The 13,686-nt window shown below is 38.8% G+C and overlaps 2 protein-coding genes across 7 annotated transcripts in view; one reads left to right on the top strand and one right to left on the bottom strand.

The window, feature by feature from the left end:
• Nucleotides 1–13,686, bottom strand: part of tex9 (testis expressed 9) — a 125,099-nt gene that overhangs the window by 9,004 nt on the left and 102,409 nt on the right. For 4 of the 6 annotated variants that reach the window (XM_048615982.1, XM_048615985.1, XM_048615984.1 and 1 more), the window contains one exon: nt 13,357–13,581. The exons of 1 other annotated variant lie outside the window; for it this stretch is intronic. In XM_048615982.1, coding sequence (XP_048471939.1) covers nt 13,507–13,581 — 75 coding nt within the window. In that variant the 3' untranslated portion in view covers nt 13,357–13,506. Of the gene's footprint in view, nt 1–13,344; nt 13,582–13,686 lie in introns of those variants that run through there. One more of the 6 variants, XM_048615980.1, reaches the window with a different exon arrangement.
• mns1 (meiosis-specific nuclear structural 1) overlaps nt 1–13,686 on the top strand; it is a 34,837-nt gene extending 21,151 nt beyond the window's left edge. The window contains exons 6-10 of the mRNA XM_020515676.2: nt 198–414; nt 518–625; nt 3,289–3,546; nt 6,060–6,185; nt 10,638–13,686. Of these exons, the coding sequence (XP_020371265.1) occupies nt 198–414; nt 518–625; nt 3,289–3,546; nt 6,060–6,185; nt 10,638–10,745 (817 nt within the window). The 3' untranslated portion in view covers nt 10,746–13,686. The remainder of the gene's footprint in view (nt 1–197; nt 415–517; nt 626–3,288; nt 3,547–6,059; nt 6,186–10,637) is intronic.

Raw genomic sequence — 13,686 nt, 5'->3', positions numbered from 1 at the left:
GAGATTCTTCTCTTGTGAATTGATCACATTATCTCTTTGCAAACAAATAATAAGTCCAACACTTTGCAAATCTGTGCTGCAGCGCTGACTGAGTTGCCAACTTTTAATATTTATGCCCCTTAATGATATTAGCTTGTGATATTAGAATTGGACCACTGGATGAGACCACAGCTATTTAACTCACTTGTGCTGCACAGGGACAGACAGCTGAAGATGGAAAAGAGGAGGGAAACTCAGAAGTACATTGAGGAATTCCAGAAGCAACGAGCTGAATGGAAACAAATGGAACGTGAAAGAATGGAAGCAGAGAACAGAAAAGTTAAGGAGTTCGCTAATGCACAACAAAACAGGGAGGCTGACCGAATGGCCAAAGTTCGAGAACGAGACGAACAGAAAAATATGTTGTACAAAAAGGTAACAAATTTGTTTACAACATCAGTCTCCATGTACATCTCCTAAATACTCTAACTTTTAAACTCCAATTTCTAACAAGTAACTGGCCTGTTCTTCACTATAGCTTGCTGCTGAAATTGAGAAAGAACGGCATGAACGTGAAGAACTCGAGAATGTCCGACAAGAACTGTACCTTGAAAAAGCAGAAGAGGCTCGCAGGCAGCAAGCAATAGTCAGTATCCAAAAGACGTTATCATAATCTTGTTTCTTAAAGTAAAAGTTGCTTTGTTTCTGGCAGTAAAAGTATTAAGATGGTGCATTGAAAACATATAATAATTATCTTGTGCTGCAGTTGAAAAATTGGTGTCAAATTGAGCCTGATATGCATATATCTTTTACTATCCTTGGTATTTTCATCTCCAGGAAACATTTGTTTTGTTTAACTCATGTCAACTCAGATCATAGTCCAGTATTTGTATCTTAACATCATATATAATTTATTAGGAAATGCAGATTCAGATAATAATTGTTATAAATCTTCATTATATTAGCATGAGAGATTTTAGTGGACATCACATGAGTGAAAAGATTTCCTGAACTTTTTAAAATAACTTTCTTCAATAACAATGTAAGAATGTTAAATGTAGTGCAAAGATTGCAAGAGTAATGACGTGGATTTTGCAATCAGCAGTGAAGGAAGGGTACTTGCAATTTGTTGTCATCAGCAATCACTTGTTAATGAGAATGATTGTCCGTGCAGGAAATTCTGTGTCATTGGTCATGGGTTCTTTGGCTCCTTTCATGGCTGAGGAGCCTGATCCTAGAGCTGCATCTCCAATTGAACATTTGGCAAGTGTTTCTGGGAGGTGGGAGTGGTCCTGGCCTTGAAATCATAGACCTTGCTTTTTCACATTCCTTTTCTGTACTTCCTCTTGAGGATGTGTGTTCTCAAGAAATTGTGTCCCTTCATAGAAGAATTCCCTCCAAGTCGGTTTCTTCTAAGTGAGGGTTTCCCATATGGTGACATCTACATTGTATTTCTTGAGGGAATGCCTTCAGGGCACCTTTGAAATGCTTCATTGGTCCTCCTCTAGTTTGAGTGCCTTCCTTCATCTGAGCGAGGAAGGTTTGCTTTGGTATCCGGAACTTAGGCATCCTAAGCATGTGGCCAGCCCAACGGAGTTGGTTTTGATTGATTGTAGCCTTGATGTTGGCCCTTTTGGCTGCTTCAAGGGTGCTGATGTTAGTATGGCTGTTCTCCCAACTGATGCAGAGAATCCATCATAAATAGCATTGATAGTATTTCTGAAGAGTCTTGAGGCGGCATCTAGACATAGTCCAAGTTTTAGAGCCATATAGACGAGCGGGAAGGATGACTAACTTGTATACGAGGATCTTGGGTATAAGCACGGATGTCATGGTCATCAAAAACTCTCATCCTTAGGTGGCCAAAGCCAGCGCTTGCATGCAATATTGAATTACCGCATTGATGTCAGCCTTAGATGAGAGGTAGCTTCCAGAGTAGGTGAAATGTTTCATGTTTGGGAGGATTTCGCCATTAATCTTAATGGAGGGATGGACTGGTGCTTGACTTGGGACAAGTTGCTAAATGATTTGAGTTGTCTTGAGGTTGAGGCAGAGACCACTTTGGTGTGCTTTCGTGAAGGCATTAAATGAGGCTTGAAGATTCTGTTTTGAGAGAGCAGAAAATCTCTGCTGGAATCCTGTCTACTCCTGCAGGTTTTCCATTCTTCATGTGTCTAATAGCAGTTTTGACTTATGTCAGACCAGGATCATCTTTGATGGGCAGTTGGGGGATTTCCTCAAACATGATCTCGTCAATGAATGATCGTATCATGGTTTGGGATATTTTTGAAGTGTTCTCTTCATTAGATGCTGATGTTTTCTCTCTCTCTCAAAAGGGTTCAATCCTTACTCTGCACCAGTTTAAGACAAAGCTGTGCTGTGTTGTGTATTGCTTTGGTGACATTGAAGAAACTCCAGGTGTCAGGTGTCATGCTTGCTAGCAAGGTGTTACAGCTCCTTAGCTTTCTCATTTCACCGTTGATTCTTGATTTCCATCATTCTTCTTTATAACTCCACCTCAGATAAGTTCTTGCTGGATATGTTCTCCTCTTTGCCTCACTGTTTTGCTAGGTATGGAGAGCATTCATCTTCTTGATGAGGTCTTGGCTGTTGTGGTCAGTTCTCAATAAACAGTAAAGTTAACTGTTTGGAGATTTTGGTGAAGCCATTGTTGGAAGTTCACTAGTTTGCTTGGCTCTTGAAGCTGTTCAACATTGAGCTTGTTTCTGAACTGTTTCTTCATCTTTAGCTGCATTTGGTGGCATTTGATGGACATAGAGGAGCTGATGAGCCAGTGGTCTATCCAGCAGTCGTCTGCACTGGTCATCGCTTTGGTGATGCAGACATCCTTTTGGTCTTGGGTTTGAACAATGACAAAGTCAATCGTATGCTAGTACTTGATCACGGATGCCTCCAAAAAGTCTTGAACTTGTCTTTTTGGCAGAACAGTGCGTGGTGATGGTGATGACCAACTGTTGTTGCACACATTTGATGAGGAGGAGAATCCTGTTGGAGTTGCAATTCCTAACTTCTTCCTTTTCAGTGGTTCCTTTCCAAATTTAAGATTGAGCATTTGTGTGTGCATGATGCTGTTCTTAAGAATAGAAGATTATATAATTATACTCCTGGTTTTTCATATGAAATGAAAGCAATTAACAATCTTCTTACAGGAGAGGTGACCTTTAGGCTGGAAATTCTATTTCTAGCTACAATAGTACCAGACGATATTGCTTCACCTTGTTATACAGTTAAGATTAAACTATAAGGTAATGCAAAGATGTGTTGCATTTTAACTTTGTTTTTTCACAGGCAGACAGGGAGAAGCAAATTCATCAGCGTCTTGAATTGCAGCAGACCTACCAAGACCAAATGGCTTTCAAACAGAAGCGTATACAGGCAGAGAAAGAAGAAGAAGATGAATTACGAAGGAAGATGATGGCTAAACTTGCAGAGGATGACCGTATTGAACAGATGAATGAACAGAAAAGACGTATGAAACAGCTTGAGCATAAGAAAGCTGTGGAGAAAATGATTGAAGATCGACGCAAACAATTTGAAGCAAACCAAGTATGCAATATATATTATTTATAAAATGCTGTTTTGCCCCGTTGTTAGACATTATGGAACCATGGATTGTTCACAGTATAGAACAAGGCAACACAACCTGTTTTGTCCAAAGCTACTCGGTTAGCCTGACTTTTCCAGTAGCCTGCAAGTTTACACCTTACTGTGTGGTTCCCTGTTGAAGGCAATGAATTGAATCAGCCTCCACCACATTTTGGCAATGCAGTCCAGATCCTACATGTAGTGTTTTTATTTAGATCAAGCCTTTTCTTTATGTTTCCTTTGGTTCTTTTGCCATTCACCCTAAAGTGGTGTCCTTTTGGTTTTTGATCATTCTGACAATGGGAATAGCTTTTCCCTATTTACTGTGTCCCGATCTCTCATAATTTAGAATATGTCTATCAAATCTCCTCTGAGCCTTCCCTTCACTAAAGAAAATATTCTTAATTTCTCCAGTCCACCTACATAACCAAAGTCTCTCTTTCCTAGATACCTTTCTAATGTCTTCTCATCCTTTTTAAAATTTGGTGCACAGTACTCCACTGTATTTTGTATTCTATGCCTCTGTCTATAAAACCCAGGATCCTGTATGCGTTATTCACTGCTTTCTCAGCCTGCCTTTTCAGTCTCAAAGATTTGCATGCATGTGTACTTTGCACCCGGTTTAGAATTGCATCCTTGATTTTTATATTGCCTCTCTTTTTACTAAGCAAAATGCTTTATTCATTGTTTGACACCTTGTTACTTAATAGTGCTTGTTTTAGGATTCTATTTCTTATAGCAAGATTACTTCTTCATTATTCAAAACAGTCTGCTCATGTTTTGAGTATAAAAGAAGATATTGGTGTTTATTTATCCAGAGGATCATTAGCTGCCATTTCTGCCACTTCCAACAAGATGCCACCACCAGACACACATTCCCCTCCCCTCCCCTCCCTTATCAGTCGTCCACAGGGATCTTTCCCTCCGCGACACCCTGATCCACTCTTCCTTCACTTTAAACACCTTCCCCCCTCCACAGCCTCACGGCTTCTTCCCATGCACCTGTCCATTTACTTCCTTCCTTCTCAGTGTCCAAAGGCTCAAACACACCTTCCAGGTGAAGCAGTGCTGTAGCTGCACTTCACTCTATCTAGTCTACTGCATTCGTTGCTCACAATATTGTCTCCTGTACATTGGAAAAACAAAGTGTAGACTGGGTAACCACTTCAAAGAACATCCACGTTCTCTCCGTAAAAAAAGACCCTGAGCTTCCAGTTGCCTGCCACTTCAACACACCACCCTGTTCCCTGGACAACGTTTCTGTCTCAGGCTTGTTGCAGTGCTCAGCATAAGCTGGAAGAACAGCAACTCATTTTCCGCTTGGGGACCCTACAGCTTCTGGACTCAATATTGAGTTCAATAACTTTAGGGCTTGAGCTTTCCCATGTTTTTACCCCAGCCCCCACACACCAGGCCTTGTTATCACAGTCTGCTATTACACACTACCCATTGTTAGCCACTAACAGTCCCCATTAATAACTATTCACCCTCCTAGCCAGATTATTTCTGGCTCCTTTGTCTGTCCAATTGTTCTCTCCTTGGGTCTAGCCCCACCTATCATTTAGTCCTTACTCCCTGCCCCCACCCTATCTACTGCATATAAACTGATATTTTCCTAGCTATCATCAGTTCATTTGGCCCAAAATGTTAGCTCTGATTTCTCTCCACAGATGCTTCCAGACCTCATAGAGTCATAGAGATGCACAGCACAAAAACAGACCCTTCGGTCCAACTCTTCCATACAGACCAGATATCCTAAATTAATCTAGTCCCATTTGCCAGCATTTGGCCCATATCCCTCTTAAACTATTCATATACCCATCCACATGCCTTTTAAATGTTATAATTGTACCAGCCTCCACCACTTCCCCTAGCAGCTCATTCCATACACGCACCACCCTCTGCATGAAAATATTGCTCCTTATGTCCCTTTTAAATTTTTTCCCTCTCACCTTAAACCTATGCTGTCTAGTTTTGGACTCCCTCACTCCGAGGAAAAGACCTTGTCTATTTACCTTATCCATGCCCCTCATAATTTTATAAACCTGTATAAGATCACCCCTCAGCCTCTGACGCTCCAGGAAAAATAGCCACAGCCTATTCAGCCTTTCCCTATAGCTCAAACCCTCCAACCCTGGCAACATCCTAGTAAATCTTTTTTGAGCCCTTTGAAATTTCACAACAGCATTCCTATAGCAGGGAGACCAGAACTGCATGCAGTATTCCAAAACCTGCTGAGCTTTTCCAGCAATTTCTGTTTTTCATGGTGTATATTAACGTTTTTGTATGTCACTTTATACTAGGATCAACATTTCAGTACTTTTTCATTTAAACATGTGACTTGTCACTAAGTTCAGTCATGGCCCTGGTACTCTGTATTGCATCCTGCTTCTTAAAAAGAAGTCTAGGAAGTTGTGTGTTCTACATATATACATTTTAGTACATTTTGATTAATGGGTTTTAATACTCTATAGCAACGGGAACTTGAAAGACAGTATGAAGAAGAGAGGAAGAAGGCAGCTCTCCAAGTCATAATTGAAGAAGAAAGGCAGAAACTTCTCAAAGACCATGCCAGCAAACTTTTAGGTTACCTTCCAAAGGTACGTGTAGTAAGAAGTCTTACCAGTTTAAAAACTGAATTATAGAATTTTCATTGTTTTAGTACTGTACTTAGATTATATTGTGTAGAAAAGGTAGCAACAGAAGAGCAGCTGTCGAAGTTTATTTATCACTTCACTTGTCTGTGGAACATTCTCCCAGACATTGAGAACCTGGAACTCCAGCCACTATAGATGAGTTGAATTACAGCTCTAAGTGCTAGCATTGCTGGACAGTGCAAGTTATGGGAAGTCAGCTTTTTTTGTCTCAAACTACTAGGGTTGAATCCCAGAGTCATAGCGTCATAAAGATCTACAGCATAGAAAAAGGCCATTTGGCCAATTGTGGCCATGCTTGTTAAAAACAACCACCCAGCTACTCTAATCCCATTTTCAAGCACTTGGCCTGTAGCATTGAATGGCTTGGCATTATAAATATACATCTAAATACTTTGTTAAAAGTTTCTGCCGCTGCCACCCTTACGGGCAGTGAGTTTCAGATTCCAACCACACTCTAGATGAAAAATTTTTCCTCACATTGTTGTTCTTGTTTAAGGTATCTCCAAATGGGTGTGGTGCTGCCTTGTTATCATCTTCCACCATATGCACTAGTTGTGCAGTCAATAGCAACAACCTGTCTTTATATAGTGCCTTTTAATACAAGTTCCAAAGTGCTCCATAAGAAGTGTTGTAAAACAGAATGTGGCTCTGAATCTCACAAGTAAACGTTGAGACAGACTTACAAAATTTGTCAAAGTGATAGGTGTTGTGGAGTGTCTTAAAAGAGGAAAGCAGAGGGAGAATGTTAGGGAGGGTATTCCAGAGTTTGGGGCTGAAGTAGCTGAAAGCACAGCTATCAATGGTAGTATTTGAAATTGAGTATGCTTAAGAAACCTGAATTATTTAAGAGGGTTGTGGAGCTGGAGGAAGTTATTGAGTTGGGGATGGGAATGGCCAAGGTATAAATTAAAAACAAGGATGAGAAGTTTAAAATCAAGACTTTTAAATGAAGACCAATGTAGGTCAGTAATCGCATGGGACTTGATGAAAATTAATACTGTTGCAGCAGAGATTGATGACGTCAAGTTGGAGGGTAGGAAATTAGAAGCATGCCATGGGTGCACTGGAATAATCATGTCAAGGCAATAAAAGTATAGATCAGCAGGAGGTGAACTAAAAAGGGCAGAGTTGAATGATGATATGAAGGTGGAAATAGGAAGTCTTGATGACTTAGAGGGGAAAAAATTGAAAGCTCACGTCCAAGTCAGTTGTGACACCAACATTGTGAACAGTTCGACTTAGCCTCAAGGGAGAGGGATGAAATAGGCATGCAGTCAAGAAATAGAGTTTGTGACAGGAACTGAAGATCATTTTTGGTCTTTCCAATATTTAGTTGCAGGAAATTTCAATTCATGTAATATTGGATTTCTGCTAAAACAGTTTGAAACTCAGTGGAGGAGTCAAGAAATGCGGTAAGATAGAGCTGGGTGTTATCAGTGAACATATGGTAACTTGTGTTGTGTTTTCTAATTATGTTATTGAGGAGCCATGTGTAAATGAGAAATAGGAAGGAGCCAAGGATCTCCCCTTAGGGGATACCTGAGGTAATGATGCAGAAGTGGGAAGCAAAGCTATTTAGAGATAGTAGGAACTGCAGATGCTGGAGAATCTGAGATAACAAGGTGTAGAGCTGGATGAACACCGCAGGCCAAGCAGCATCAGAGGAGCAGGAAAGCTGACATTCCGGGTCTGGACCCTTCTTTAGAAATGCCTGAAATTCAGAAATTTCTGAAGAAGGGTCCAGGCCCGAAACGTCAGCTTTCCTGCTCCTCTGATGCTGCTTGGCCTGCTGTGTTCATCCAGCTCTACGCTGTGTTATCTCAGCAAAGCTATTTAGTTTTTTTTATATTCAGTCACGGGATATGGGTATCGCTGGCTAGGCCAGCATTTATTATCCATGTCCTTGATATGAATATAGTTAGATGTGAATTCCCAACCAGCTAGACAACGGTGTGGAGGCATTTGAAGTGGTTGGTATAAAGGCATGTCAAGCGTTTGGTGGGCAAACTATTTGAGTCTTTTGTGTAGATTTATTTTTTATTTTGAATTTTTGCAAGAGGTGAATTATTTCCTGCCTCTCTTCTTGTTGATTTTAATAACTCTTTAATTATTAATTTTTCAAAAATTTAATGGGACAAAGAATTGAAACAAATTGATACATTTATTGAAAATTTCGAATCAATTCAGGATTAATATTTGCACAATTAGTTGGGACGTCATGTTGAGGTTGAGCAGGACATTGGTGAGGCCACTTTTGGAGTACCATGTACAGTCTGATTGCCCTGCTATAGGAAGGGTATTATTAAATTGGAGAGGGTTCAGAAGAGATTTACCAGGATGTTGCCTGGACTGGAAAGTTTGAATTATAAGGAGAGGCTGGATAGGCTGGGACTTCTTATTACTAGAGTGTAGGAAGTTGATGTTATAGAGGTTTATAAAATTCATGAGGGGCATAGATAAGGTGAATAGCAAGGTCTTTTCCCTGGGATGGGGGATATTTTTAAGGTGAGAGGAGAAAGATTTTAAAGGGACCTGAGGGGCAACTTTTCCATACGTGGAATGAACTGCCAGAGGAAGTGGTAGATGTAGGTACTATTGCATTCAGAAAGACATTTGGATAAGTACATGAATAGGCAAGATTTAGAGGGATATGGGCTAAACATAAGCAAGTGGGACTGGTTTAGTTTGGGAAACTTGGTTAGCCTGGATGAGTTGGACCAAAGGGGTCTATGACTCTATAATTATCAACATTATTGGGTAAATGTCAGTGTTAATAGCTGAACTAGAGCTTGGCTAAGGCAAAGCTTGATCTGAAGCCCAATTCTTGTGTTCTGTTGTCTGAATGTTGTCATGTCCCATAGTCTTTGCAGTATCTAGTGCCTTCAGCCACTTCTTGATATCTCAGGGACTGAATTGAATCAGTTGAAGACTGACATGTGTAATGCTGGGCACCTTGAAGGAGACTGAGATGGATTGTTCACTCAGTTTTTGAAGCTGTGTTCATCCAAGCAAGTGGAAAGTATTCCAGTAGCCTCCTGACATATCCTGTGGAGTCATGAAATGAGTTAATTGCCACAATGCCCAATACCTGATGTGATTGGAGAGGAAATTGGAACTGAAGGGAACAGAGCATGGCTAAAGAGAAGGGCCTTTTTTTAAAAAATAGAGGGTTATCAAGAGACATAAATGCTGATGTTGGAAGTTGCAAAGGTCAGAACTATTGTGTACTGAAAGCTGAGGGAAAGAAGGGGTATGTTGGTGTTAATGTGGAGTATGTGGATAGCAGGGATAAGGAGGGGAGACTGCTGAGGAATTTGAAGGGTAAACAGCAGAACCAGGGATGGATGCAACTGTTATTGTAGATGTAGGAGAAAATGTGGTTAAGCACTTTCTCAATGTTCTATACCTCCTAGCTTAGTATGAGATAGTAGGTTGGCATGGAAGTGGACTTGAGACCAGAGACACAAAAGCATTTGAAGGAGTTTAAATGCTTCAGATTTAACAACTCTGAGCTGGAGAAAATTTGGTTCATGTCTGTTGGTAAGCAATTTGAGACAATAGCAACAGTTGAGGGAGTCAAAGTAAGAGGCGGAGAGGCTGAACTAGGTGCCATCAACTGATCCCAAACATCCTGATTAATATTACCAATTTAAACCTGTGAAGGTATTTAAGTGCATTAGAAGCTGACTCTGGGAAGGGAAATATGAACTATTTCAAGAAACAGGTAGAAGCAGAACTACCATGATGTGGGGCTGGACTGTGAAGGTCGTTTGAAGAAGTTGGAATAGTTAACTATCAAACACAGTGGAAAGTTGCAAGAGGATAGCAGTGTGCAACAGTCAAAATCAAGTGTATTGATGGTGACTTTCAGTGCTATAGGTGGGCAGAATGCCTGATTTGAAAGCTTTGGCCAAGGTGAAATGAGAAAGATACAATTAGAGAAGTGCTTTGTCGGGAGTTATGCCATGATGTGCAATTGGCCCAAAATTAAATTTGAGAAATTAACTGCCAATTGTTCCAATTAATTTTTAAGCATATTTTAAAACAAAGGACAAAATGCTCATGTTTACTACAGTTTTCAGCAAATGAAGCACACATTTTCATTTTATATTGGAGGTCCTGATGTTTTGTGTTTAGTTGATGACTGCTATGGTTAAACTTAAAGTTTCTGAATTTAAGAATTAACTAAATATAAGACTGTGGCCCCCTGAAATGTAGGCTGTACAAGGACATGAGTTAAGTTTAAAAACTCACTGACCAAAACACTAAATTATTTACACTGACTTTACTTCTTTTTAGATATTCTCAGTTTATGGCATGAACGTAGCAATGGTTATGATTGAATTTTGTTTTGCTGGTGAAGCTAATTACTATATCATATGTATCTTTTAAAAGGGGGTATTTAGAGATGAACAAGAGCTCGAATTATTTGATGAAACCTTCAGAGAAAATTTCAAGAAAGGAAGTGCTAATTTATCATCAGACGAAGGCTGGGATTGTTAGACTTATGGGTATACGTCATGTCAAGCTTTGTCCAGAACATCACTGTGCTAGCCAGTACAGTTACTTTTGAGTCATAAATTTATATTGATCTCTATTTATAATTGTCAAAAATATAACTGGAATGATTGTTAATGAAATTATATAAATAAATAAGTTGGAACTGCTGTGAAATTGTTCATCTCTATGGAGAAAATCTATTATGAAGACTAATGGAATATAGATTAGTGAATTTTGCTAAACTTGGTCATCAGATCAGCAATTTCTGAAATCTACGGATTTTCATAAAATTTGAGTCTTTCAATTTAACAGTCTTCTATAGTACTTCATGTCCTGTATTAATGCTTCTGTTTTCATTGGTGAATTGGTAGCATTTGCAAACTTACCGTAGTGAAATAAATTTAAGAAATAGACAATGAAGGAATAATTAATGGAGGGTCGTGGAATAGTTAGGGTAGATAATACATTACCTCCCATGTGGGCCTCCTTCTTTCGATGATTTACATCTTTTCAATATCTTCGATGTTGTTTAGTTAGTTTCACATGTGTAGCAAGCATAGAAATGTTGAGGTTAAAGAATGGCCTTGTGGCCCACATCACATACAGACCAATATATGTTAAACTGTTAAAGTTAACTTTAAGCAGAAGAAATGAGGAATTTTAACTCTCAAATTCCAATGGATCTACAAGACCTGTGTGGATGGGAGATGGATCGTGATTGTGGCACATCCATATCGTTCAAGGAATGATAGAAGCTGCTTAAAGTAGATGATCAGTATTAAGCATCTTCCACACATTTCATGAAAGCATTACAAGTTTGAAAGAAGGGCAATAAAGCAAGCTGCCTAGAGAGGTCCTCCCTGAAGTGATCAGTGAATTTATGAGAATTACTGTATGGTGCTGATAATACAGAACCATCATGTGCCTAGGGAGTTATCTAGTTAGAGTTGTGTGAACCTGTGCATAAATGTGCTAAATATGTACAAAACTCAAGCTGTTTCAAGAGTGCTTCTGGTGCCCTGAATACTATGATCATGATTTACTCATGCTTGACCTACTTAGGAACAGTGTTCCTTTGCATTGTGATGCCAGATAGCAATTTGATTTTTTTATATTAAAGTTGTCCAATGTGTTTCTTTCTCTCTGCCCTTCAGTCAGCAGTTTGTACATAAAGGTCTGCCTGAAAATCTGACAGAAGAGTTATTCATAAAGTGTTTATGGACTAGTTATTCTAGGAATTTAACTCCTTTGTAGAAAACATCGTGGTGCTCTGGAGTAACAAGTCCAAAGCCAAACCTGTTATGTGCAAGTGAAGGGAATTCTAACATGAATGAGTTTCTCTCTTACTTCACCTATGTATTTGCCTTTAAATCATTCTCAACGATAGAAGGTAATGATATTCAAATTGGTTCTAGTTCTAGAAAAACAGACTTCCTAAATCTCAACTGTTCTTCAAAGTCACCTTCAGCATGGACTGTAGAACATAACAATAGATGTTTCTGAAAACAGTGACGTAGACCATTCATCCAGCTCTCTTTCAAATATGCTGTAATAGTCAAAGTTGTTGAAGTAAGCCAAGGATGGGTTCAGGAAGAGATTTCTGGTTGACCTGTCCTTTTCAGGGTTTTTCTGCAAGGTAATGGTGAGAAGTATAGTCTCATCAAGCAGAATTCAAAGTTAAACTTGAGGTTCTGTTGTGAACTAATAATTGGCTGAGAGTATATCAACTAATATTGAAAGACTGTTGTGGTGCAGTGGTAGTCTCCCTACCCCTGGACCAGGAGGCTCAGATTCAAGTCCCACTTGGTCCAGAGGTGTGTAATAATGTCTCTGAACAGGTTGATTAGAAAAATAGGTGAAATTTAAAAAAAAAAACAATTAATATTGACCATGGGACAATTCTTATATTCAAAACAGATTAGGGCCAGTTTCACCTGAGACAGATATGACAAACTTTAAGTCATTTCAAATGGCCAGTTTAGTCTCTCTCTTAAGAATAACAATGTCAGGATGTATAATAAGAACATATTAGAGGGATTGGACACACAATCAAATACTAGTTATACTGAAATCCTAGATATAATTGTTCATTCGATAAAATGGAATGAACATCACTTAATCACTGGGTCAATTTTCACAGATCTGTCCTTTAAATGTTCGTGTCTTTATAGTGAAGGTGATGAAGATTATACTGATGTATCTTGGTATTTGATATTCTATTCAAATTTTCTATATTATTTTGCCACTGACCCTATTTGGCAGTTGCTGTTTACAGATGCTTTGAATTCAGGAAAACTGTTTCAAGATCAGCTTTTAGATTACATGTGGAGAAATGAAAGCCACTGTTTGTCTCTGGGGAATGACCACTAATGAAAACTAAAACAAATCATCAAAAGTAATCTATTTATATTTTAAAAATTCTGCTACACAATTGATTTTTCAAGCTTCAAGATGTAGGATATGCTCGAAACTAATTATGAAAATATATGTAGGATCTTTGTGGTCTGTGACTTAAATGGAAAGGAGAAAACAAGATTATAAGAATAAAAGCAATAACTATCCTCCTGGTGCAATGAATTAACAAGAGATAACAATTAAATAATAATAATAATAATTAAAGATAACAATTATATCTTTATTCTTTTGCTACCAGTTTACAAAATGTTTTAGTAGGATGGATGTAAATACTGAACTTAATGAGAAAAAGATCAAATGTAATAGCAACAACAATTGTGTTTTGCGACATTGAGATGTGTTACAACTGTCAGTTTCCCCATTCCAATGCTTTAATAAATTCCTCTTCAGTGAAGGAGAGCATTTTAGCAGCTTCCATATGCATCTAAAAAAAAAGCAAGGGCAAGTTTGTAATCTTTGCATTTATATATTACCTTTCAATCACCAAATTATTTTGGGTGCCAATTAAATAACAATCCCTGATCTCAAA

Source organism: Rhincodon typus, chromosome 33, assembly GCF_021869965.1.
Source record: "Rhincodon typus isolate 14 chromosome 33, sRhiTyp1.1, whole genome shotgun sequence".
Classification (NCBI taxonomy): Eukaryota; Metazoa; Chordata; class Chondrichthyes; order Orectolobiformes; family Rhincodontidae; genus Rhincodon; species Rhincodon typus.
This window is presented reverse-complemented; position numbering and strand designations above follow the sequence as displayed.